General features: G+C 60.8%; 1 protein-coding gene across 17 annotated transcripts in view; it reads right to left on the bottom strand.

The window, feature by feature from the left end:
• EVL (Enah/Vasp-like) overlaps positions 1 to 26266 on the bottom strand; it is a 147230-nt gene that overhangs the window by 8770 nt on the left and 112194 nt on the right. For all 17 annotated transcript variants that reach the window (XM_027520713.1, XM_027520709.1, XM_027520707.1 and 14 more), the window contains exons 4-8: positions 8673 to 8736; positions 5990 to 6054; positions 4656 to 4885; positions 3894 to 4015; positions 1620 to 1680 (exon numbers count right to left, since the gene is read on the bottom strand). In XM_027520713.1, coding sequence (XP_027376514.1) covers positions 1620 to 1680; positions 3894 to 4015; positions 4656 to 4885; positions 5990 to 6054; positions 8673 to 8736 — 542 coding nt within the window. The remainder of the gene's footprint in view (positions 1 to 1619; positions 1681 to 3893; positions 4016 to 4655; positions 4886 to 5989; positions 6055 to 8672; positions 8737 to 26266) is intronic.

The following is a 26266-nucleotide window of genomic DNA, read 5'->3' as shown; positions in this document are numbered from 1 at the left end:
AAAAAAAAAGAAACAAGAAAAGCCAGCTGCCGGTGTCCCTGGCCACATGGCACTCGCTCTGGGTGTGGGACTGTCCCGGCCCTGGAAGAGGCTGCTCCCATGTGGGCGGGGCCTCCCGACCACACGCGACCAAAGCAGCAGCCTGGAGGCCTACAGAGAAAGGGGAGTCAGAGGAGGAAAACTCTACCCTTGGGGTCAAAGATTTCTCCTGGAACCCTGGGATTTGAAACCTACTCTTTTCCTAGTGGCTCAGACAGTGAAGGATCTACCTACAATGCCAGAGACCTAGGTTCGGTTCCTGGCTTGGGAAGATCTCCTGGAGAAGGGAATGGCAACTCACTCCACTATTCCTGCCTGGAGAATCCCACGGACAGAGGAACCTGGTGGGCTACAGTCCATGGGGTTGCAAAGAGTCGGATACGACTGAGCACTTCCACTCCTTTTCTTCCTAGAGCCCAGGGAGCTGGGGCTGGCGGTGCTGGCTGGAATCCACCAGTCTTTGGAGGCCTGTGACTACCCCTGAGCTCCTGGCCACACAGGCCTCTGCACTTGGAGACATTCAAGCGGAGTCAGCTGGATGGACTCCATACTTGGTGCAAGGCACGCGGACAGTGGAATATGCACGCGTGGTCCTCGCAGGGCTCACAATCTGGCAGCAAGGCGCGAGTAAACGAGATAAATATGTGTGCTGAGAGTGGAGCAGAAGCACAGCGGGGAGAGGCGCCCAGGGACCAAGCTGCAGGGAGCCTTACCTAGTCTGGGGTCTGGGAGACCATTTCTCAGGGAACAATGCTAATGCAAAGATACGCAGACTGGGGAGGAGTCGGCTGTGGGGGCCGAGGGGGCTGCGTGTGCCTAAGTTGGGGGTGAGGAGGTGGGAAGGCCGCTGGCAGGGCTGGAGCCCTGGGCCTCGCCTGGCGAGCCTCGTCCAGTGGCACGGCAGTGAGCATGCCCTGGCACTGGGTGGCCATGTTTCTTTTGTCTCCCCCTGCCACTGAGATGCGACCTGTATGCTGTCTGCGGTCAAGGTCGAAACCTAGTGGTTTCAGCAGGAACCTGCTTGTACAGGGAAAGCTTAGCACACAGGACAAAAGCCTTAGCCGCGCTAGGTGGAGGCAGGCATGTGGAGTTCTGGGTGGACAGATGGGACTCCAGGATCCTGATCTGTCCGGACAAGCGCCTGAGGCTCGGGGTCCTTTGCCAAGCTCATCCGAGGCTTTGCTGGAATCGATGGACTCGAGTGACGTCTTTTAGGAGTAGAAACAAATAGGAACAGCCCTGGTCTTGAAGCAGACACCCCCTACCGTGACTGTACCCGAGTCTGTCGAGGAGGAGACTTGTCCGTGTGTCTGAGCTTCCCAGGCTCCAGGCCCCCTTGTCATGACACTCCTGGCTGGATCCTGCTTCTCTGCCTCCCACCTGCCTCCCCCACGAGGCTGCCAGACGCTCAGTGAGTGCCGACCTGCTCCGTGGTGCAGGGGGATGGACAGGAGTCCCCCGCCCTCCTATAATCGCCCAGTAAAGGATCCATGACGTGACTGTCCAACCCTGGGCACCGTGGGGCCTGGTGTGCCCACGTGGCACGGGAAGCTGGGCAGGCCGGGGGTGGGCGCACTTACTGTTTGGCTTTCGTCTTCCTTCTTGTCCGCCGGCTTGTCTGTCTGGGAGGCTGCTTTTCTCCTAACACAGAAGGGAGAAAACACACCATCAGCCCCAGAGGTTTCCACACTGACTGGACACCTCTTCTGTGCGGACACAGCTTGGTCCTCAGAGGCCCCTTGCTGGGGTCTAACCCGTTTCATGTGAAGGAGGTAACTTGTCCAGGCAGCTATCTGGGGTGATGCCTGAGTGAGTGTCCAGGCCTTCTGTGCTGGTCCCAGGACCCTGGATGCCAAACTGGTCTGGCAGGGGGTGTGGGGACACTTGCATCTCTGTCTACAGCACCTGAGGGGCAGAAGGTTGGTCCACACCCCGTCCCGGTCAGAAGAGCTGGGTGACAGCTATGGCCCCAGAACACCCAGGCCTGACCGCGAGAGGTGAGAGAGCCCCCAACTCCACAGGTCACTCTGCAGACATCCCATCTGCGGGCCACCTGTGGGAGGAGGAAGCCTGCCTATCTCTCTGAAGTCCCTTGCCTCGGAGCTCAGCAGCCACACCCTGCCAACCCAGACGCCGCAAAGAGCTGCTCAGGAAGGAAAGGCTCTGACAGACGCCTCTGGTGAGGACAGCACCCCCCAGGGATGAGCCCCTGCTCAGACACCCTGAAAACTACCTGCTCTCTGCTGGCCACACTGGGCACCGACATCTGGCTAATTCTCATTCCACACGCAGCAGCCTCTCCGAAGCTGCCAGAACACAGTGCTCAAGGGCTCACAGTGAGCTGCCCATCAAAGGGGAAACTGGCCTGATGGGTGACGGCCACCAGCGGGCTGTCCCTGTTGAGGGACCAGCCCATGCTGCAGCCTCCGCAGTCACATGGGGGCCCCTTCTTCATCGGCTTATCCCGGGAAGGACGGGTCCTCCCAGAAAGCCAGGAATCGTCCCCGACATCTTCCTCCCTACAGCGTGCCTGCTCAGTCCTGCCTCTGCATTTGTTTCTGGGCTGGCTGTCTGGTCTTTATTTCCAATGCTGGGTGCAAGCACCCCGGCTCCTCCCTGGCCTGCCACTGTGCCCGTGACACTGTGCCTGCTCAGAGCCAGGTTGTCTTCCAAGAAAACACAGCAGACCAGGCCCCTCCAGTCCCGTGGAGATTTCCTGTGCCGACCACCTGTGGGCAAGATGCCCCCGCCTGGGAAAGGGTGTGGGACAGCCCTTGGAGGGAGGAGGCAGCAATTCTGCCAGGGCCTTCATTCAAAGAAACAGCCCACAAGGGCATCTCCTCATTGGCTCCACTCGACACCCAGCGCTGAGCGGGGCTGCATGGGGCAGCATGACAGCTCCTTGCCGGTCGTGTGGGGTGTGTGTTCACTGCGGGCCCGGCTCTGCCACCAGCCATCTGGCGTCTCCCTGGCTCCTGGCACACTGGCCTTTTCCTGTTCTCAGAAAGTTCCTCTCTGTTTGGTCTAAACCATCAAGGCCAAGTGCACTGGTGTTGCACTTGGGGTGACTGTGCATATATCGTTTTTAAAGAAAAACTATTTTTAACGTGAGGCTCCCCTGGAACGGAATCCAACCTGCCTGCATGACGAGACTTGCTCCCCAGTCCTGCGGTGCCTGGGTGAGCCAGGCACGGGGCCCCGTCAGCGTACGCCTGCTGCTACCCCACGTCCACAAGCACAGCCCGCGCTCTGTGACGCCCCCAGAGGGAGCTGACTATCGTTCCGCCTGCTTGGGATCCAGCTGGGGACCAACCAAGTGCAGACGGGAGTGGAGGCCTGGGCCCCAGAGCCGGCCAGGGGCGGGGGCGCTGCTGCTCCTCCCTGGGCCACCCGGGCACTCCTCCCGGGGTCCCTGTAACCCCCTCACAGGACAGGCCCTGTCATTACCCATTCCCCAGGAGGAATCGTTTTCTTTTTCCCTAAGAATTTATCTCTGAAATTACCTTCAAATTTTTCTCTGCTCAGGACGAGGCTGGGACATGGCAGATACTCTGAGACAAACACTTGTTAGACTGAAATGAGGAAGGCTTTAGACTTGAGTGGACTCCTTTTGGCTCGATGTCTCAGACTGACCCCGGAGAAGGGAAAGCCTGAGTGACAGTCCCCCTGCTCGGCTGAAGCCCGGGGCCAGTGGCTGCTGGTGGGGAGGGTGGTGCTGTCCCCCCTGCTCGGCTGAAGCCGGGCCAGTGGCTGCTGGTGGGCAGGGTGGTGCTGTCCACCTCCCGCAGCCCTGGACCAGGCCCTGGGCGCAGGAGCCCCTGACAAGCGGTGAGCTGGTCAGTCGACACACTCACCTCTTGGCCAGCAGCTTGTTCATCTCTTCCATGAGGCCTCCACCGCCACCCCCACTGCTGGCCCGGTTGGCATCAGACTTCGAGGGCCCGCTGGGACTGGAGCCTCCAGACGCATCTTCTGGCTAAGGGGAGACAGTGCTTCAGGCCGGTGACTTAAGGGAAAAGGGTCTGGGTGTGACGGCAGAGCTGGAAGGGGCCAGGCCAGGCTCTCTGGTCCCATCTCCCCAGTCCCACCCCCTGGAGACAATCCAGGGGGCGCCGTCGACTGGAGGTCACTGTTCGCAGATACGCCCCAGGTCCACTGGCTCCCGGTCAGCGGCCTTGACGAGGCCGGTATGACCTGAGGGGCAAGGGGGCACAACTCTGTATCAGAGGTGCCCTTTAGCCCACAAACACACACACGGCCTTCTTCCAGAAGCTCCTCCTGCCAGGACACTGGGGAAGGCTTGGGAGGACCAGCTGAGCCTGAGGAAGCTGACGAATGTAAACTCAGGAGACCCAGGGCCTGAGTCCAAGCTGCAGCTGGTGACCTGCATGCTCTGGACAAGTCATTCACAAGCCCGACCCTCGGTTTCCTCATCTAGGAGGGCGGCAGCTCCTGCCTCACCCCGTGCCACCCCAATTCTCTTGGGAACCAGGGAACTGGGACTGAGGCGGCAGGAGGCGCCGTCTGGTTGGGGAAGGCGGTGCTGCTCCCCCCGGCAGGAAGGGCCCCCCAGCCTCGTCCTCCTCCACCCACCCCCTGGGGCCCACGATGCTCACCCGCTGGACCCGTCTCAGCTTGGCTCCAGCCAGGGCGGCGGCCAGGCCAGACACGGAGCTCTCGTCGTGGCTGGTGCCCTGGGCTCCTCCGGCCGGCAGTGGGGGTGGGGGCGGGGGGGTGGCCCCTGTGGGTGGCGGTGGGACAGGGGGTGGGGGTGGGGGTGGAGGGCCGCTACACGAGAGGGGGGCGCTGGCTGCAGAGGAGGGGTGCCCCGGCGGGAGGCTGGGTCCTAAAACACAGCAGTGGGCTCAGTGAGTGCCCAGGCCCAGATGGAGCCTCCTGGGGAGCTCTTCTGCGGATGAGGAACAGCTCAGGGTCACCTCTTCCAAGAAGCCCCTCAGGAGGCGCCTGCTGCTGCCCCAGTGCCCCCGACACCTGGGGCCTGGCTCGACCCAGTGTCGCATGAGAAGCCCCTCAGGAGGCGCCTGCTGCTGCCCCAGCCCCCCAACACCTGGGGCCTGGCTGAACCCAATGGCACATGTTGGCTTTGCACCCCCGAGCTCCACCGACTTCCTGCTGCTCAGCGGTGGTCTTCCAGGGGAGGAAGCCCTCTGGTGCCCAAATGGTATCTCTTTTTCCTCCTCTGCTCCTTCTCGGTACTCAGCACCCTCCCAGGCACTGGCAGCTATTAGCCCCCGAGATGCAATGGGGACTGGCCCCCTTGGCCTCGGGGGACGGCTGCAGGGCCGACAGGGGCACATGTCCAGGAGCGGCGCCGTGGGCTGTGCAGTCCCGTCCCTGCCCCTCGTCCACCACCTGAGTCTCTGCTGCCTGCCGGGCCCTGCGCAGGGCGCTGGGGACCAGTGGCCGCGGGCTGCATGCTCTCAGAGCTCACGGCCTGGTGGGGAGCAGTGAGCCAATCACACGGACGACTGCACATCTGTCACTGCGGAGGGTGACAGGTGCCACAAGAGCAGGCACACAGTGCTACCCTGACCTGTGGGGAGGGGCTCCAGCTGGCCAAAAGCCACGGAAACCTTCCTTAGGGAAGGACAACCACGCCGGGACAGGAGTGAAGTCTGGTGAAGGGGCACGGGTGTGAGGGAGGCGGCGGCCCCGAGAAAACGAGCTGCAGGAGGGGTGCTCACAGGGTGGTGGGCCTGCAGGGACCGGGCCTGCGTGCCTGGAGGCCGGGCAGGGAGCCGGGTAGGCCAGCGTGAAGGGGAAGAGCTGACACAGCAACAGGGTCAGTTCCGAGTCAGAAACATGGAGTGAGGCTGGTGCCCTCTGGGGCGCCCTCTGGGGCCTGTGCGCTCAGCAGTGGGCCGCCGACTGCCCAGCATGTCCCAGGCGGAGGGAAGGGACGGCCCTGGCAGGGGCAGGATGCTCTCACCTGTGGCCGAGGCTCTTCTCTCGAGAGACTCCTGGCGCTGTTGGTGCTGCTGCTCCATCACTTGTCTGAGAAGCAACCACAGCAGAGAACAAGTCCGTGTCAGAGCCTGGGCTGCAGAGTCAGGCTTCCCGGTGCCCCGGGGCTCGGCAGCGAGCCCACCTCATCCCACCCTGGGCTCCGGCTGCCAGGCCTGCAGTCCCTGCTTACACAGGCTGAGCTGTGACCGGTCCAGATCTCCACCCAGGGCAGCACCGGCAGCCCGTGGACACTGACACCTTGGCAGGGAGCCCCTCACGAGGCTGAAGTGACCATCTGGCCGAGTGACCAAGCTTCCCCCAGGCTGGATGAGCTTGCCTGGTGTCTGGAGGCCTCAGCAGACACGACCTCAGGGCCACTCACGCCCACTGCACCTGGCTTAGCTCCCTAAGCCCATGGGAGGCTGTGTGGCCGTGCCGAGTGACCTCGGCAGGGACAACCTCCTGGCTCCTCGCAGGAGGGGCCCTGGGCTGCTCTTCAAGGCTGGCTGAGTGAAGACACGGGCCCACGAGCACGTGCACAGAACCTGGGGCTGCAACGCCAGTGCGGGAGGGGCTCAGGAGTCACGGGGACTGTGGGTGGCAGTGAGGCTTCAACTGCCAACGCTGAAGGCCCGTCTTGGGGCGTGGGGCCCAGGGCTGCTCTGAGGGCTACTCTGCTCCTGGGCAGGAGGCGGGAGGGCGCCCGCAGAGAGAGAGGCTGCGGCCGTGCCTCTGCAACACCAGTTCCCAGCGCGCCGGCATGGGGCTGGCTGCTGCGGGTGTGCTTAGTGGGGACTAGGCACACGGGGCTGCCAGTGCGTGCACCTTGGAGGAAGGAGAAGCAACACGCAGGGCTCGCTGTGCGGCCACTGAGCAGCAGAGCGCTTTCTGGTCCCCACTCTGGGAGTCACGGGGGAGCTTTCTCCCTTTCCTGGGCCTAGATGCCTCTCCATAAATAAGAACACATGTCATGGGTTCTTGGAAGGACTGTGCTTGATATCTAAAAAATCCCGGAAAAGGCCCTTCTGACACTAAAGATGTTTGAAAAGCTCCCAGCAGCATCTGCATTAAGCTTCTCCATTCAAACTGCCGAAATATCACCCCCAACTCCAGCCTCTCCAGCAGGACCCACGTGCCCAGAAGCCCTCCACGAGAGGAATTGGTCTTCTGTGGACACAGGCTGCTGGCAGTGAGAAGACAGGATGGCTCTGTGCTGGGCTCACTGCATCCCTCGTGGGCAACACGCAACCTCTCCCAGCCTCCCTCCGTCCCGACCAGCAGGTCCCTGCTCTGGAGTCTGATGCCTGCGGTTCTGATCTCCAGGGGTTACTCGGCCTGGGGACACCGACTGCAGACAAAAGTGAACCGCCCTCTGCAGCCGGTGGCCCTGGACGCTGGACTTGGCGGTGGAGATTCTCCAGCTCTGAGAGCCTAACTGCAGGGTCTGTATGGGACCCCCGTCCCTCTCAAGGACGGCCTGGGAGCTGGCAGAGGGCTGAGCCGGGGCCAGTCCTGGTTCTGCTCCTAACTTCTGCTTCCTTTCTCTTCTCCTACCTTCAGTGGCTCATGTGAGAAACAGCACGGGTAACGATAACCCGAGGGCTAATGTGAGCGTTAAAATGAGACAAAGTGTGCAAAAGCCCTAGTTAGCTACATAGCATTCTTCTAAGAAGCTAGGAATGAACAAACAGAAGCCTCTGTGACCCACGTCTAGGAAGCATACACCCGTTTTTTCCCTTGCTAACACTGCCACCTCCCAACAGGAGACTGAGGCCCAGGGTCACAAAGTCCACCATGGGGGCCGAAGGCACTCAGGGCAGGGGACAGGCTCCAGGTGAGGAACCTGAGAGCCTCAGCCAGGGGAGAGACTCCCAGCCCTGACCTCAGGCTCTGCCTGAGCCTGGCCACAGGCTGGCAGTCAGGTCCTCTTCTGCTCCCCCGGAGAGGATATGGCCCAAGCCTGCCTCCCAGCACGGCTCCACAGAGCCGGGATGCCAGGCCCTCAGAGATGCAGAGCCCCTGCCCAGCAGGGTGGGCTAACAGCCTGGCCCTGCTCTCTGGCACAGGGACTGGGGAGGCGGCGGCTCCTCAGCCACCGTGAGGTCTCCTGAAACTTCAGGACAACAGTGCTGACCGAGACACTCAAGACGCGCCCTGGAGGGGCGGGGAGTGGGTCACCCTACCCCATGGGAGCAGCCTCCTCCACAGGCTGGCCCCATGAGGATAAGGACACAGCCCGGCCTGGCCACCCAAGGGCGGCTGCAGCCCAGAGCGCCCTTGTGGCCTCTGTCTGCTTTAACCCCTACTGGGGGGGCCGTGCGGGGCACCCACCAAGGCCTCCGACAAGAGACCAGGGCTCACAAGGCCTCCAGACAGACACGAGACGGGGCCTAAGACGGGCTCAGTCAGACTGGCCTGGCGGGTCACGTGCGGGTCCCTGGACGATGACCTAACACACCTGGGAGGGTGTTTAGTAAGCGGATGGGCCGGGACTCTGCCAGGCTGACGGTGAGGCTTCGGAGTCAGCGGTGCCCCGCTGTGGAACCACACGCTCACGTTGTCGCTGGCCAAGTGGCGACGAACGCCTCCCCCTCCTCTCTGGCCAGGCCTGTGCTCCCGCCCCCGCCCGGGTGTGCCCTCCACGCCGGCTCTGCCGGGGGACTTACCTTCTCTGGACGTCCATCTCGTCGGGAGAGGGGCCATTCTGCACCTGACGCTGGCTGGAGGGGCCTGCAGGGAAGAGAAGCACAAAGGCCTGTGGGTTAACGGGGGAGAGGACCCCTGGGGGCTGCCCCGCCTCTGCCCCCGGTCCCCCAGGAGACGGTTTCATGCTGGCTCTCAGCCTCGCGACGCCCCGGCCCACCCCATCCTCTCATCAGCCCTCTGTCCCTTTTCTTGTGGGTCTTCGTGTGGAGCCACTTACAGGGTTCAAGCTCATCCCTTCTCATGGTGATCCCTCTCTCCTTCCCCTTGAATGGCGCCTGTGGCTGCCACTTCTTCAGCTGCCACCCTGCCCTCAATCCCCTAACCTCGAGCTACAGTCCCCCCACTTCCCACGAAGCCGTTCTAACTTGGAATTGCCAACCCAGTGGGTCCATTTTATTCCGACTTGTGAGCAGGGGTGCGACATTCCAGCAGGAAGAGTCAGGGTGGGGATTTCAGCCCGTACCCCTCCCCACGGCGGGATGCCCTCCTGCCTGCACCCAGGAGCCCGGAGGTGTGGTGAGGGCAGGTGACGGGGGCCGCAGAGGATGAGCGAGCAGCCGTGGAGCCTTCCGGGCCACGTTCTTGCCCTTGACCCTGAAGGCAGGGCCCCGGCAAGGGCTGCCGCGCGTGCCTAGTGTTCAGACAGGGACTGCTTCTGTGTTTCATTTACAAGAAAATCAGGCTTTGGCTCCAATCTGAGAAAAACCGATTGTTCATTCTCTTGGCCGGCTCAGGTGTCACCTCAGGTGTCACCGGGGAACCGCAGGCAGTCAGGGCGGCGAGGGAGGGACCAAGGCAAGCTGGCCTCACGCCTCGCGGCTGAGCTGGGCAAGGGGCGTCATCTCCAACCTAGGGTGAGGGGCCAGCAACGCTCAAGAGCAAGACAAAATCCACGATGGGCAGAAGGCCCGTCCCGCAGGGTGCGCCAAGCAGCTGGGAGGTTAGCCGTGTGTGCCCTGGAGCGGGGCACGGCAGGACACAGGGTAACAGAATCTCCAAGCTGAAACAGGTCACCTGCTGCCCCGCACCGGAGCCCCTGGTGCCTCCAGGCCGCCCTCCTGGCGACGGAGGCCTGACCTCCCAAGGGAGCGGGTTCCTTCCAACAAGGAGGTCCCAACCCAACCTACCCACGCCCACGAAGGCCTCATTTCCACTTCTAGGGGTGATGACACGGGCGGAAGCTTGTTCTGTGTTCCTACACTTGACAGCCCATTCTGTGCTGGAAGCCTGCTTCCATACTCGGCAATGCCCAGCCATAGGCCCTGCCGTGGGCTGCGGTCAAGTTTTCTGTGAGCCTTGTCTACCACTTCCTGGTTCCTGTGTGGATGCTTTGGCTGCGAAAGAGGAGGGTCCAGGTGGAGGGCAGTGGGCCAGCTGCCTGATGGCAGGAGGCCCGCCCAGCACTACAGGAACATTCCTCCCTGGGAGACCCTGCCTTGCTGGGCACCCACGGCTGCACCCAATTGGGCAAGAGAGAAGACGCCTGCGGGCTCTTTACAGAGGTGACTGCTGCTGCTGCTAAGTCGCTTCAGTCGTGTCCGACTCTGTGCAACCCCACAGGTGGAAGCCCACCAGGCTCCCCCGTCCCTGGGATTCTCCAGGCAAGCACACTGGAGTGGGTTGCCATTTCCTTCTCCAACAGAGGTGACCACATACACGTATGTACCTGGTGGCACACGGGAGAAATGAGAGAAACGCTAGTTTTCTCTCTCTGTCTTTAAACACCCTTTTCCTGCTCCATCTATTCAACACACAATAATTCTGCTCCTTTTAAAAACTGGTTTGTCAATATGTTCAGTATAGGTGTTGGGAGAATTTTTAAAGATCAATAAAAAAAATCCCAATTAAAAAAAAAATCTACGGTAGAAGGGAGGTCTTTTTCTCTCCTATTCCATGAGGCCCAGGCCTGAGGGCTCCTCCCCTCCTTGTTCTCAGGAAACCAGAGCCAGAATATAAGAACAGTGCTTTACCATGGCGTCAAAGACACTTTTCTTAATTTAATTTACATTTACTTTAATTCTCACAATCCCAGCAGACAGGTCCCAGGAAGACTTGTAACAGGTGTGGGAATGGCCCAGAAAAGGTTAAGTGACACAGCTGTCAGCAGCAGAGCCTGGCCCAGACTACCCGAGAAATGCCACTTCCTTTCTTAAATTCAGCTGGAGTGTGTGTCTACTGAGACTGGCCTGAAGGATGAGGCGTGCAGGGGGCAGCCTGGCCGGAAGAGCCCTGGGTGAGGGGTGCAGCCCTCGGACAGCACCCGGGCTCTGCCTGGCGTCCACGTGGCGGGCAGTACTGCCCACTCAGCCCGGTGTTTGGGGATCAGGCCTGAAACCCGGACTCCTGCAGAGTTCCGGCCTCAGCTCCCGGGCCTGGATCTTCCCTCTCCTGGGGCTGAGCCCGTGCTCTGGAGCCCCTGCCTGGCTGGGGCCGGCCGCGCCACGCCAGGATCCTAGCTGGCAGCGAGCTGCTGTGGACGTTCGGGGCGTGCACCCCTCGCCCTGCCTGCTGGCCTGGCCTGCCTCCTGATGCCCTCAGCCGGCCGGCCCGGTCCTCCTCTGGTAGGGCGGGCTGAGCGGAGCCCCGCGGCTCTCATGGTGACACGGCTGGGCCTTTCGACACTACGGAGCAGGGAGCGATGACTCTGGTTGTGTAAGGCCTTCGTTCCTCTTGACCGCAGGACACGTAGGTCGGTTTTGAGCTGCGAGGGTCCTTCGCGTTAGGACGTGCAGGCCCTCCGTCTCAGGGCAAGGGGTCTGTCCAGGGTCACATGGGGCGCGTCTCCGTCCTGCGGGTCCATTCCACTTGCTGGCCATGTGCCCCGTGGCAGAGGCACGAGGATGGGGAGGAGGCGCTGCCCTCCAGAAGGGCTAGGGCCCTTGGGACATTCGGGCAGAGCCTGTCCACAGTGCTTCCTGCTTTGGCATCTCAGGGTGGGAGTGCTGGGCAGCTGTCACCACTCCCGTCTGTCCAGTGTCCTGTGTCATTTCCTGGTGGTGTGATTAGAAGCCAAGGTGGAGGCCCGGGTGAGCCTCCCCTGCCCCGGAGCCGTCTTGGGCCAGCTGTGCCCCTGCCTCTGGGATCCAGGTGGGGACACTCCCCCGCCAGCCCGCCTCCTCAGATCCCAACGGGGCCCACCCGCTTCTCCCTCCCCGCGCGGCTGCCTCAGCATCTCTCCCGGACCCTTGCCACTGTCAACCGAGGGGCCCTCAGCCTCTACCCTCTTCCCTTTCTCCACATTCATCTTCCACACCAACACTGGAAGACACAAGCCTGACCCTTACGGGGTCCAGTTCAAGCCCATCCCCACGGCCACTTCTCCTGGAGAGCGGCCCCTGCCCCCAGTAGGCCTGTGGTACCTGCTCACTAAGGCCACCACCTGCTGTGCGCCCCCTCCCCGACTCTGGGGGCCCCTCATCACCCCCGGACACCTCCCTCACTGCCAAGTCTTCAAGGCCCAGCTCCGCAGCTGCCTCCTCCAGGAAGCCCGCTGAGATCCGCCTGCCCCCCACCGCTTGATACCAAGGGCCTGTCTTACAACACTGCTTTCTAACTGATACCACCCTGACCGGACGGCGGGTCTCCTCTCCCTCCGAGACCCTGAGCTTCCTGAGGGCAGGGCCCGCGCTTCTCACTTGGCGCTCAAGGCCGGCTCACGTCAGGTGCTTGGCGTGCTTTACTGAACTGAGTTGGGAAGGTCTGGGGGAACGAGTGCTCGCCAAGCCCAGAGGAGAAAAGCCCAAGGGAAGGAACAGGGCTGAGCTTCTCAGATGAAAGTAAGACCAACCAAGAGATGAGCCGCAGGAACACAGGGCTCCCCACAGCCGTGCCTGCTCAGAGAGGAGGCTGACCGAGGTGCGGGGCCCAGGCTCACCGCCCCTCCGGGAGTGGGTGCTGGCGGCTCTGAGGGGTGGGGGGACCTGCCCCAGGCCACGGGGCTCAGGGAGCTGGCCAAGTCTGGGAGCTCCAGATGGCCCTCGCCCTTCTCTCTCACTTCAAACAAGTTTTGCAAAGTCATAATCAAGAGCCTGACTCGCACTACAGACACGTGAGAGGAAAATGTGACGGGGGCCAGGGACCCAGCGTCGGGAGAGGCAGGGGCCTGTTTCTGGCGTCCTGTGGGTCCCGCCCACGGCAGCAGGGCTCACACCCTGATGAGCCAAGGCGGTGGCGGCTGCAGCTGAGGGAGCCCCCGTCTGCACACAGAGAGGGGCTGGCTTGGCCTGAGTCCTGAGGACACAGAGGGAAGCAGCAGACTTCGGCCCGAGGTCCGTGTTCCAGCTTCAGGTGAAGGCGCGTCAGACGCCCATTCCTACAAGCTGCTGACCCGAAAGGAGGTCCTATCACCCTTGGGGTCACGAGGTGCGGGAACACGGAAGAGAAACAGAGCCAGAGGGGCGGGGGAGGTTGGCCAGTCTCAGGCCACCAGCCCACCTGAGAAGCATCCACAAGGGGAGTGGAGGCCCCAGAGGGGTGGGAGGTGATGGCCCTAAGGCGAGTGGTGTGAGTGACTGAGGGCCCTGCGGCAGGCCGGACTGAAGGGGAGGGCGGGGCCGGAGGTCTGAGATCAGAGGTAGACCTGGGGCAGGCCATGGCCCTCAGCCCCTCACCTGTGAGCAGGGTGAGTGACCCCCGCCCTCCACAGGGAGCAGGGCAGCTGGCGGGTGGGGTGAGAGCGCCTGGTGTGGCGTCCCTGGCCTCCATCTGTGGCTGAGACTCCAGGGTGAGGTGCAACCGCCCCCGGGGACGCTGCCCTGGTTCAGCAGAAAGGCATAGGGGGAGCAGACGGCTGAAAAGCTGGTTGCACAGGATCAGGCTTCCAGGAGAAGGAACAAAGGGGCCAACCCCGCAGTCCACCCCAGCCTTGCTGAGGGGGCAGGGGACAGGCAGGGCAGAGGTCACGCTCCAGGGTGCAGGGGGTACAGCCCGGGCCCCTTGTCCCCGAGGACACGGAGACATGACCCGGGCCCGCATGTGCAGGACCCGGGCGCACAGCTGTCAAACTTCACCTCCGGGAACATAACTGTCCTGTTCTCCTCGTTCCCAGCACTTACTGCAGTCCTTGGCACTCGGTCGACACTCGACAAATATTTATTGAATAAATGAAAGATTGGGCCCCAGGCAATCTGTCTTATGATCAACAACTACCGAGACCAAGCAGGTGGCTCCTTCTAGAGCCCTCCCTCCGGCTAGAAAATGGTCCCCGGCCAAGCTGGGGACGCGCCTCTCACGAGGCAAACACGCGACCAGGGGGCCTGTGGTCACCAGCAGCGGAGGCACTGGGCATGCACGGGTGGGTGGGACACGGGGAGAGAGGATTTGGGTTTATGCAGCAGCCGCCAGGCTGTGTGCCAGGGTGCTGAGCCAGACACCCAGGTGCCACTCACGTCACCTCAGCTCATCCCTGGAGCCAGGCACGGTTCTGCATCCCACCCTAAGCAAGCCGAAAGGAGAAGACGCCAGGACTGCCCTCCGTCCATGGGGCCTTCAGCGCCCACAGACATCCATCACCTCCCAGGAAAGGAGGGTGGGGGACCAGACGGGAGGAGAGGGCAGAGCGTCCTGAAGAGGGTGGGAGGCGCTGAGCAGAGAAACAGTCTGGGCGGGAGCATGAGTGGGCCGAGAGGCAGGGTGGTAGCCGGGCAGGGCGGAGGGGCCTGCTCTGGCCTGGCGCCCTGGCCGCCCTTCTCAGCAGGCGCCCGCCCTGTGCAGCCTCTCAGCGCCAGTGTCCTCGGGGAGGGAGGCGGCGGGTTGGCCTGCCTGCTGCCATCCTCCCGACCACGCGCAGGTGCCCTGCACACACAGTACTTGGGCGAGGTGTGTGCAAACCAGTCTTCTTGACCTAGCAGGCAGATCTGGACCCCAGGCTCTCAGGTGTGCAGACCCTGAAGAGATCGAGGGAGGAGAAGCCCCAGAGGCGGCCCCGGGTCCCCTCTCCCAGCGAGCGCTGCTCCCGGCAATCCTGGTCAGGACCAGACACTGGTCTGGATGGTGGACAGACCATCCTCTGCTCCCCCTGCAGCCCCCCTTGGCTCCACTCCTGTTTTCCAGCCCCTCCCCATTCCCAGCTGGCCTCTCTGGACCGTTTCAGATTGTACAATCCCCTCCAGAGCAAACCTGGAGCCAGGAGACCCAGCTTCCTGCCAGAGTGCAGTGCTGACTAGTTAAGCCTCTGGCCTTCCAGGATTCTGTAGGCGAGAAGGATGGGACCGAGGATCACCCCGCTCTCGGTTGCTACAATTGCAAAGAACAGGATGTTTACAGAGACCATCCTGGGGCTGTGAGATCCTCTCCCTCCTCTTGAACGTCTATGTACCAGCAGGCCGCAGCACCTTGTAATGAAGAGTCCCCATGGGGGGGCAAGCACTCGGCTGTGACTCCACTCCGAGTCTGGCTGGGCAGGGCAGGGCAGGGCAGGCCTCACGGCTCCTGTCCCAGGTACTGTACTTCTGGTTGCCCCGCCAAGGTGGGCGGACGAGCCGAGGTAGCGCTGATATGCCTCCTCCTGAGAAGAGTCGTCCTCCAGCGACCCGTTAACATGCATGGGGCCCCAAGACACCCACCCAGCCACTGGGGACACAGGGAGGGGCTAGGTTTCCAGGCGGCCTCTACAGGCAATCTCCTGGGCCTCCGGAGAGGATGGAACCCGAGACCCCAGCAGCGCCAGGAACCACGGACCCAGCACCTGCTCAGTGGTGCTGATGGAATTCCTGGCCAGCGAGCGACAGCCACCTGGCCCGCGCTGGGCAGAGACCCAAGCCCCCCCAGACTCCCCACCTCTCTGCAGGCTCATTCTCCTGTCTCCTGAGGCGCCTCTGTCCTGCACGGGCCCAGAGCCAATGAGTTCTGAGATGGGGTGCAGCCTTCCCCTCTGGTGTCGAGGCTCCTCCTGCCAAGCAAGGAGGAGTCCTCGTGGGAACGAGGCCTGTGATCTGGGCTGGCCATGGTCTTCAGAGCCACCCTGCCAAGGCCCCACAGGACCTGGTCTCAGAGCTGGGACCAGCGCCCAGGACAAATGTCAGCAGCCCAGGGCTCTGTCCACACCAGCCCTGCTTAGACCGACAAACAGACAGACAGCTGCCTTGTCCCCTCTGTGCTCAGGAAGCCTGTGGGGTGGGAGGCTTGCCCCACTTCCCGAGCTTGGCTCAACAGCAGACAAATCCTGACTGCCGCCACCCTGCCAGTCTGCTTCTTGCTTAAAGTCAATCTTGTGTACTTTTCAGCCCAGTCCTTACCAGTGAAATTAGGCTAAGAGTCAGCTGATACGTGGGGCAGCTGGCTTTGTTTTCCTCAGGTCACAGAGCCAGACGATTTATCACTGCATTGATAAATTGATGGTTTATCACAGACGATAATAACCCTGCCTCTGGGTCGTTTTCCACTACAAGCCTCTAGCATGCCCTCAACCCTGGGCCCACCAGTTACGGCTCGACCCCAGGGTGACCGGCGGTTAAAGCTGTGTCTAAGCGGCCAGCGTCGAAACGACCTGAAGACCCAGAGGTCAGCATGGGCAGATGCTCAGGCTGCAGCTCAGAGAAGGGCAGGCTGCCCAGGACCACACGGCGAGCAGCGGCCCCCAGCCTCACAACTAAGCGCCAGCCAGTACCCCACCCCCCTCCCCGGAGGGGACAGACCCCTTCACTCTGACGGTGACGGCAGGAGGCCCAGGTGCCACCCGGGGTGCCAGAGAGGAATGCCCCCCCTCCTGGCGTAGAAGGGCCCTGAGGTGGGGCAAAGGGAGAGACCTGCTTGAGAACACATCTGAACTGGGACAAATGGAGCTGGAACCCAGGCCTCCCAGCTTCCAGGCCAGGACGCCGCCAACCAGCCTGCTCAGTCCCACTCAGCCCGGTGCTTGGGATAATTACTGCCCAAGTAAGACATTTTCCCCCTCCTTTGCTTAATAAGCTCCATTCAGGACTTAAACAAACCTCGAAAAGAATCTCAAAGAGGATAAGGTGCAATAAAATTGGTCAGGTTTATCATGCAAAGGACCTCTGTGCCATTTCCGTGATTAAGCTGCTCAACTATCCAGGGTGGAGCCTCCCAGACCTGTGTCACAGATCAGGGGGAAACTGAGGCTTGGAAATGGTGAGTGACTTCCCAAGGCCACAGGCGCCCTACGCGGACGGGGCTGCTGGGACAGGAGCCCACGCTGACCACCACGGAGTCCGCTACCTACCATGGCGGCCCACCCCTCCTGCAAGGCCTTAGCCAGAACAGCACCTCAACCCTGCAGCCGTCGGTGAAGGGACTTGGCCCCAGGACCCAGGGCTCTGCCCCTGCCCCCACCCCCACCCGAGCACCTGGGAGTGAAGCGGGAGGGCCGGGGAGGGGCTCCCGTCACCTACAGTTCACTCTGCAAAGGACGGTGCAGTGGCAGCGGCAGGAGCAGAAGCAGTGGAAGGCCCACTCCCTGCTGGCCATCGCGGCCCCGGGAGCCGCCTGGGGGCGCACCGCTCGCCTCCTGCCCACCGCTCGCCTCCTGCCCACTCACCTCTCCTCCTTCCGCCGCCGGCCTGGGCTCTGGGAAACCGATACGCCAGCAGCCGTCTAATGGGCTTCACTGTGTCAAACTTTAATGAGGCTTCTCAGCCAACCTATCAGAACCCTCCTGTCCACCTGATTCCAGAAAGCTCAGGGGCCTGGGGGGGAGGGGCCCGACCCCTGGTGACACCATGTGTCTTCCAGAAGCCTCTCCTGTCTCCTGGGGGGCTGTGGGGAAGGACCGGGTGGGTGCGGATCCAGAGGGACCAGGTGACTGACCGAAGGACGAGCCCTGGGCACCACTTAGCCCAGGCGCCCACTGCTTCTGCCGCTCACCACTCCACCCAGGCGCCCCTCGCGGTCGCTCCCCTCGGGTCCCAGCCAGCCTGCCTGTCCTGTCTTCTGTTCCGGCCCAACCAGCAGCCTGGCCTCTCCCACTGCCCGGACCCCTTTCTGGGCACCTATGGCACAGGGGCTGTTCCTTCCACCATGAAGGCTCCTTTGCCCTCCCAGGCTGACAGAGGTCCGGGGGCCTCCAAGCCCCAGCTAAGAGGTCTCTGTCTCCATGCCACCTCCCCCGGCTCCTTGGCTGGCAGGAGGGTTGCTTCCTCCCCTCTCTTGGTCTCAGACTCTTTCCTTGAGTTTCCACATGAAACAGCAGAAAGCATAGCCCTTCTCTGATGGTCCCTGCACAGGAAGCACCGCTTCCGCAGGTCCTGTGGGAAATGCTTCCTTTGGGATGTGAGCGAAGCCTCCTACAGGCTAACCTGCCTCCCCAGCCTCCTCTCTCCCCACTGGTGAGTGACCTGTGCAGCTCAGGCACCACCTCCCTTACCAGCTTCCCTCATGGATAAAACCGCAGATATGTATGAATCTGTGAGGTACCACGCTAGACTTCGAAGGAATCTCGGATCCCCCAGACTTGCTGCCTAGGAGGGGCTTAAGGCTGGCACCTCCCCAGCCCCATCCGTTTCCTCCCTGACCCGGAGCTCATGCAGCCTCGCCTTTCAAACCTTTCCCTGGATGATGAACACATGGATTCTACTGGGCTTGGGGCCTGGGGTGGCAGGTCATCTTCCCTCTTTGGGACTTAATCTTCCCATCTGAAGGGATGAGCCAGAGGAGGTGTCAAGGGGCTGGGAGCAGTACCCCACTTCTCAAAGCACTTACCACATGCCTGGCACTGTTCTGAGAGCATGGGCCTGAAGCTACCTGGAGCTAAATTTGAGTCCTGGCTCTGCCACTCTGATGCTGGGCATGCTCCTGAAGGGCTCGCCAGGTGGCGCAGTGGTAAAGAATCCGCCTGCCAATGCAGGAGTCAGGGATTCAATCCCTGATTGGGGAAGAATCCCTGGAGGAGGAAAAGGCAACCCACTCCAGTTATTCTTCACTGGAGAATCCCATGGACAGAGGAGCCTGGCAGGATACAGTCCGTGGGGTCGCACAGAGCCAGACACGACTGAGCAACCAAGCATGACACTGCACAGCGCTGAAGCTCTTTGACTCCGGTTTTTGGTCTGAAGCGCCCGAGAGCATCACTTGTCTTGGGCTGTGGATCTTCTACGCAGCCTAGAATCTGACACTGAGCAACTCAGCCCTGCCAGTGCCCCCTCCTCTTAGGTAATCCTGAGCAACCGTCATTTCACGTCTGTATTAAATTCTCATAACACATCCCAGGAGCAGAATCATCATTACCTCATCAGGCCAGGGACGTCCAGAGATTAGAAGCTTGCCTGCGGCAAGTGAGTGACACAGTCAGAACCAGAACCAAAACCACCCGCCCAGCGGCTTTCGAGCCTGTGCCGTGCCCATCTGCACCCCGTCTCTTCCTTCTTCAACAAGGATTTATTCTAAGTTTTCTGCTCCCATGGAGAGAAGATATTTCTAGAGGAGATCAGGTAAGACTATCCTGCCAGTTATCCGCAGTCTGGCTAACCTTCAGCCGTGCCTGAGTCCCTGAGGTCACAAGGCAGGGCCGCTCCTGCACTCTGCTGCAGAGGCCAGGCCACGCTGCACACCCGACCTGGAGTGCAGAGGCCCCGTGCCCTGGGCAGACCCTTCCACTGCTCGGTGGCACTGAGATACATGCAGAAACAAGAGGGCACGTATCACCCTCTGGAACATCAGTTTTACTGGAGGGGAAGTAATTCCCAACAGGCAAAGAGGAACAGCTATGTAAAATGGGAGTGGGCTTTTACGACATACGGGCCAGGACTGGAAGGACCCAGCCTGCAGGTCTCCTGCAGCTCCACCATGCACTAGCCCAGGACAGGGGATCCTGACCGCACCCAAGGCCCTGTGACCCGCTCTCCTAACCTCTGCTGTAGATCACCTGCGTTCCCCAGATGTGCCTGTCTTCCCACCTCTCTCTGGCGGTTCCTCTGCCTGTGGTGTGGCCCGTTTCCACCTCTGCCCCACTGGCCTGCCACTCTGAGGCCTGCTCAGAGCCTTCTTGAAGCCCTGCCTACGAGGCCCCAGGCCGCTTTTTTAGGACAGTTGGTAGGTGTCTGAGTGCGCCCCTGCTGGAGGGCGAGCACTTTGAGCAGAGACATACGCCGCGTTTAAGCCTCCGCATCGCTGCGTGTACTTCCCCCAAACACCGGACAGGCTCTTATCACCACCCCACACAATGGGTCAGGACACAGTTGGGAGGCCCCAACTCACCCACCTCAGCGGTGGCTGAGCTGGATTCCTTCAGCAACACCTGTCTGTGCTGTGTTCCTCTGAAGCTGGGAGACAGACAGGGTGCTATCCATGGACAGGGAGTGACCCAGGCCGGTTGGCCGGGCAAACCATTGCTAAGTCTACTTAGGAGCCGCGGGCTGCAGCCACTGCTGCGTAGTAGCTGGAGAGGCAGCGCTGAAGGCCCTCAGGTCGCAGCAGGCAGCTGGGAACCCGCAAGGACCCTCCCTCTAAGCCCTGGCAAGAGGCAGGCTCCAGGGCAGGGTATCAGGATGCAATTTTTCACCTCTGAAGATACCTGATGCCAAGAGCTGACTCACTGGAAAAGATCCTGATAATGGGAAAGATTGAGGGCAGGAGGAGAAGTGGGCGACAAAGGATGAGACAGTTGGATGGCATCACTGACTCAATGGACACAAGTTTGAACAAACTCCGGGAAATGGTGGAGGACAAGGAAGCCTGGTGTGTTGCAGTCCATGCAGTCACAGAGTTGGATGCAACTGAACGACTGAACTGACCGACTTTCGTAAACCTCACCGATAGATCCCCCACACCCACCAGGATGGGAACTGCTCTTGTGAGCTCAGTGCAGAGAGGTTTCAAGCCTCTGCTAGGCAGCTTCTCTCAACTGCCCTCTCCTCCACTGGTAAACTTCTCGCCATCCTTTAAGCTCTAGAAAGGTCCCCACGGGCTGGGCCTCTCCTCACTCTGTCCCAGCACTGGCCATGCTGTGCCTTCTAGTCCCTCTTCCCCGCCTGACTGAGCTCTGTAGTCCCCTCTGGGCACTGGTGCACGGCCCGGAACGGAACAGGCCAGGTACATGCCCGGTCCTTCCTCCATCACAAAAACGGCACCGGGGAGGCAGCCGTGGACATGGACAGTTGCCCTGGACCCAGGTTCTCGAGAGGAGAGACAGGCAACATGTAACAGGCAGACCACAGCAGGAAAGAGCTGATGGGCCAGCTGTGGCGGTGCTGCCTCCCTGACGGGGTGTCGTGAGCAGAGGCACCAGGGAAGGAGCCACGGCTACTCGCAGGAAGAGCAGTCCGGGCGGAGGGGCCACAGGGTAAAGAAGCACGTGGCACAGTCGGGGTGGAGGCCAGAAGGCCCCTGCGATCGGAAGTAGGTCCGTGGGAGAGGGAATGGGGCGGGAACGCTTGAGCAAGGCAGCCAGGGCCAGTGAGGCCCAGGCAGGCCTCAGTCAGGGTTTGAATTTGATGCTGGGTAAGACTGTAAGTCCCTGGAGAGTCCTGAGCAAGGCTGACCCGGCCTGACCGAGATGTGCAAAAATCAATCTGCTTGTGGGTGGAGAACAGATGTATCTCGGCTAAGCGCAGAAACAGGTAAATCAAGTAGGTGTCTGCTGTGAGAACCCAGGTGTCTGCTGAATGAATAAATCATGAATGAAGGCAGGCAGCTGACAAGCGGGCGGGGGCGGGGCCTCAAATGCTCACACCCTGTCCACTCTAGGAGCCACAGGTTGCAACCCAAGTTCCGAACTTGGGTTCTTGAGTCCCTGGGATGGTCACTTACGAAAATATCTGAGCTGGCTCTTATCTAATGTGAGCTAAAGTTGGCAGAACGCTGACCTGTGAAATCATCATTCTTTAGGGAATTAAGTATGCCAAGTGAGAAAAAAGAAAATGGCTGCTATCTAGTTTTTGACTTATACCAGGAGATGTAAGTATCTGGCTATAAAGATGGGCCAGGTTAAATGTCCATAATAACCCACGGGGACGTCCCTCGTGGTCCAGAGGGTCAAGAATCCGCCTTCCAATGCAGGAGACATGGATCTGATCCCTGGTCCAGGAACTAAGATCCCACGTGCTACAGGGCAACTAAGCCTGTGTGCTGCAACCAGAGAGGCCGCGCGCTGCCAAGAAGACTCCACACGCTGCAACCACGGCCCAGTGCGGCCAAGTACACGTTAAAAACCAGTCTACAGTCAAGCTGGGCTATGGCTCAGAAACACGGAGGCTGCCAGCTCACTGGGGTCTCTGTCACTCACGAGGGTGGCCTCAGGCGAATCACTGCTGTGAACCTTCAACCTTCAGGCAGGGACAAGGATTCCTAAGATGTCCCTGACAGCCTCTAGAGGCTGCCGTGGGGACCCAGTGAGACGGGGTGGGCCGGCCCTGGGGTGCCAGGCCTCTTCCTGTCCTAGCGAGGGCTGAGACCCAGGAGGAAGTCTTGGGACAGGGTTGCTCCAGGAACAAGCATGACAATTTGTATTCTCAGGCTGCTTCACAGCTCACAAACCACATTCCGTCTATGCCACAATTCAAGTCTTACAGAAACTCTGCAGGCGGTTTTACATCTACTTTGAAAATGAGGAAACCGAGTCTCGGGGTGATGAGACGGCTTGCTCAAGTTTTCACAGGCTCTTTGTGTGACAGGGCTTGGGGCATGGGACTGGCACTCCGTCCCCTGCCTCCGGAGTCTGTGTCACACGTCAGTCACCTGTGTGGACCACAGGCTGCTTACCACACCTCAACTCAACAAGTACTAGGTGGGCGGGCACCTGTGAGGCAGCCTCTGTAAAAGACCCTTTTCGAGCCCTAACTGGGCTTGTGGTGCCCAGGCCAGATCTACGGAAAACGAAAAGCCCCAAAGAAACCCCTCCAATAGTGTTAGGGAGACAACCCCGGGGCTGGTGGAAGGGGTCCTCCTCCTCCAGGGTGGGAGCCGCGCACAGACAGGAATTCCTGACGGGAAGGTGATGGTGGTAGCAGGCTGCCAGTGGGGGCTCAGACGTGAGGGGCCCACGAGGGCTATGAAGTCCTACCTGGAGCAGAGGGAGACCCCGGGGTCAGACAGAGCCTCTCCTCGGACCCTTGAGTGGACTCACCACCCCAGTCCAAGCTGCCCTGCCGGCCCCGTATGTCCCAAGGGATCACTAAAGACGTTGATACATTGGTTAGGTAACTTTTCAAATATTAAAAAAGGAATGAAGAGTGACTTTAAATTGTTAGTCATTTTCAAGTGACAAGAAACTTGCACAAACAACACCTCATGCCTTTGTCACAACAGCCCTGTGAGGTGGGTGTGGGAAACCCATTGTACAGATGGACAAACTGAGTCTCAGGAAGGCCCAATGACTTGCCCGAGGGTTACCTGCAGCACAAGCAGTGCTGGAACCCAGCCCCATCTGACTCTGTGCCACGTCCGATGTGCACACACAGGCCACGGCAGCTGGAGTTCGGTGAGGACATGGCTGCCGGCTGGGAAGATGCCTCTGCTGCCCGTCTGCGTGGTGCAAGGCGGGCCGAGGAGATGGGTGCGATTTCTGTGTGAGACAGTTTCATTTGCCGTGTCCTCAACCACAGATAGCACCCCTCGCCTCGCGCCCGCTTCCACAGGCTGCTGGTCCAGCGATGGCGTCTTGGTCGGCAGAGGATGGCGTGGCGTTAGGAGGGGCCCGTGGGGCACAGACAGGCAGGCAGACAGACAGGCGCCACAAGCTCACCCTCCCCCGGACACCTGGGACCCGTCGGCCCTGCTTCAGGGCACCTGCCCTTGATGGGCTCACAGTCTAGATGAACCAATCTCGGGCTCAAACCAAGTGCACGGAATGCAGGTCAACAATGCAGGTCAACAAGTGGGAGACGGCCCCAGGCAGGGAGGGAGGGGAGGGAAAGTGAGAGAACACACGTGAGCCTGGGGGTCTCTGGACCAGCAAGACCCTGCGTGTGCTCACCTAACCTGGTGGGTACAGCCAGAGCCTTTCAGCTAAGACGGTGGGCTGGGTTTGAGGGTCAGAGACAAACAGGACACGGCAGGGAGCACTACCTATCACGATGGAGCGCGGGGGAGGACAGGGAGCCCTGCCATGTCCAGGCTGGAAACAGCTCTGTCGGCAGAGCAAGGTTCCCTGAGGGCGGGTGGGGCTGGACGTGTGGGGACAGGAAGGGACACCAGGCAGGGATCTGGGGAAGGCGCCCTGATGAGTCACTGGGGGTGTGGGCGGTAGGGCGCCCCGGGGGCTGGTGTGCGGGAAGTGGCCGCCAGGGGGCAGGCAGGAGCGGGCATGGGGAGCCGCCAGGAGCGGAGCTGCCAGGAGGGAGTGGGTGTCCCCAGCGATCCTTGGGGTGGGGTGGGGATAGAAAGTGCCCACGGCTTCCGCAGGAAGAAGACAGCTCAGTATTTCTTTTACTTTAGATAATTTTCAGAAGAAAAGACGTTTACAAAAAGCAGGATCCAGCCCCACTCCAGGAAGCTAAGAGGTGGGACACAGGAGGAAAGGGCTCTGGGCCTCACTCTTCGGGAGAGGCCCCGGCCTGGGCGCCTGCCCACTGGGAGTGACGCCACGCTGGGCATCAGTTAAGGACACGGACATTGGAAAGACTAGGAGAATGTCCATCACCAGCTTGAAAGGTACCAGTGATGTCACCGTGGAATAAACTGGGTAAGAAAAGGCTGCAGCGCTAGATTCTGAGAGACGTGCCAGAGTGGAGTGCACCACGCCCCCAGGGTTTCTCCTCTTTTTCTGCAGAGCCCCAAGAGATACAGTGGAGCTGTTCTGGCTGTGTCAGGTGAGGGCCGGATGTGCCTGGTGAGCCCCGGAACTCCACAACATACCCCGTTTGAGAGTCCCTGTGCTCAACCCTGAACTGGAAACAGAGCTGCCTCTAACAGGCAAGCTCCTGCCCCCCAACAGCAGCAGCCACCAACTCCACGAGGCACCCCTGCGTCTCAGCCTGTGCCAAGGCCCTCAGGATGCTCCTCTCTCACCCTGAGCCGGGGGGTGCCAAGGTGCCACCTCCTGCTCGAGACAGGCCAGCCTTCACAACTCCTGCCACGCGTACCGCGCTTTGCTGCGCACCCATGTGTGGGCTTCTCTGGTGGCTCAGAGGTCTGCCTGCAATGCGGGAGACCTGGGTTTGATCCCCGGGTCGGGAAGATCCCCTGGAGAAGAAAATGGCAACCCACTCCAGTACTCTTGCTTGGAAAATCCCATGGATGGAGAAGCCTGGTAGGCTACAGTCCATGGGGTCGCAAAGAGTCGCAGACGACTAAGCAACTTCACTTCTCAGGATCCCGTCTAAGACCAGCCTGGCCACCCATTTTACAGGCGGAGAAGCTAAGGCTGGGGGAGTCCTAACTGAGGTTTGATGGCCTATCTGTCGGGGGAGCTGATCCTGACCTCTCCCCTGGGAACACAGCTCCAAGTGTGGAATTTTGTGTGTGCTCGTTGGTATTTTCTATTTTTCAGTAATAAACAAGGACTACGGGTGAGGAAGGAGCCTATCTCCCGGAGGTGCCAGGTCCTCCGGGAGGTAGAGAGGGACATTCCACCATTCCAGTTTCTGGGCTTTCCCTGCTCTGAGCATTGGCCACGGGGACACGTCTGTAAGGAGTGAACTGGCATGCACTCTGTCCAGACAGTGCACCTAAAACCTAAACCAGGAGCGCGAGAAGGACTTGCAGAGATCTTGACCAAGTCTGTATCCCTAGTTTCAGAGATGGGGAGACCGGGGGCCCCAAAAAGTGGCCTGTTTACAGTCAGAAGCAGGTTCACATGGACGCACGCAGAAGCAGTTGTCTTTATCAGGGCTGTAACCCTAACCCTAAACTGATGTCTGCACAGAGAACGAACTGAGGAAGGGAGGGAAGCCCAGGCGGGCCTGGAGGCAAAGTACAGCCCATAAACACGGCTCCCCTGGCTGATAACAGGCAGCTTTAACCAGACGCTGGTGGGCGCCCACGGAGGGTGGCAGCGAAGGAAGCCAGGTAAGGGTACTGGCAGCGCGGAGTCGGGACGATGAAGACCCCCGACACCGAGACCCACGACCGTGGTCCTTTGTCTGCTGTGGCGGTAACGCGCCAGGAGCCACGCCGACCACCGAGACCCACGACCGTGGTCCTTTGTCTGCTGTGCCGGTAACGCGCCAGGAGCCACGCCGACCACCGAGACCCACGACCGTGGTCCTTTGTCTGCTGTGGCGGTAACGCGCCAGGAGCCACGCCGACCACCCTGCTCAAGCCCATGTGGTCCCCAGAGGGAGACGACTGCCCAGAGCTGTGGGGTCAGGCTGGGCCCACAGCTGGCTGACCCTCCTCTCTGACCTCCTGAGGCAGTGCAGAGCTGTAGAAAAAACCCTGGATTTCAAACCAGGGGCCCTAAATACGAGTCTCAGTTCCACCAGAGGGCTGCGGCAGACATGTTTCCCTTTAGCCCCCACTCGCCATCTGGGTAAACGTGTGTCACAGAAGCTGGCCTGACACCTGCAGGAAAAAAAAGCAGGGCATTCGGGAGCACCTCCTCGGCCAGCGAAGGCCCACCCCCAGGCTGCCCAGTTAGCGGGAGTCTTTGCCCAAGAAGCAGCTGGAAGGGGCACGTGGGAGAAGATTCTGGTTAAAACACACACACACACACACACACACA

The sequence above is a fragment of the Bos indicus x Bos taurus genome, chromosome 21 (genome assembly GCF_003369695.1).
Source record: "Bos indicus x Bos taurus breed Angus x Brahman F1 hybrid chromosome 21, Bos_hybrid_MaternalHap_v2.0, whole genome shotgun sequence".
NCBI classification, from domain to species: Eukaryota; Metazoa; Chordata; class Mammalia; order Artiodactyla; family Bovidae; genus Bos; species Bos indicus x Bos taurus.
The sequence above is the reverse complement of the archived record's forward strand: the minus strand, read 5'-3'. Positions and strand labels throughout refer to the sequence as shown.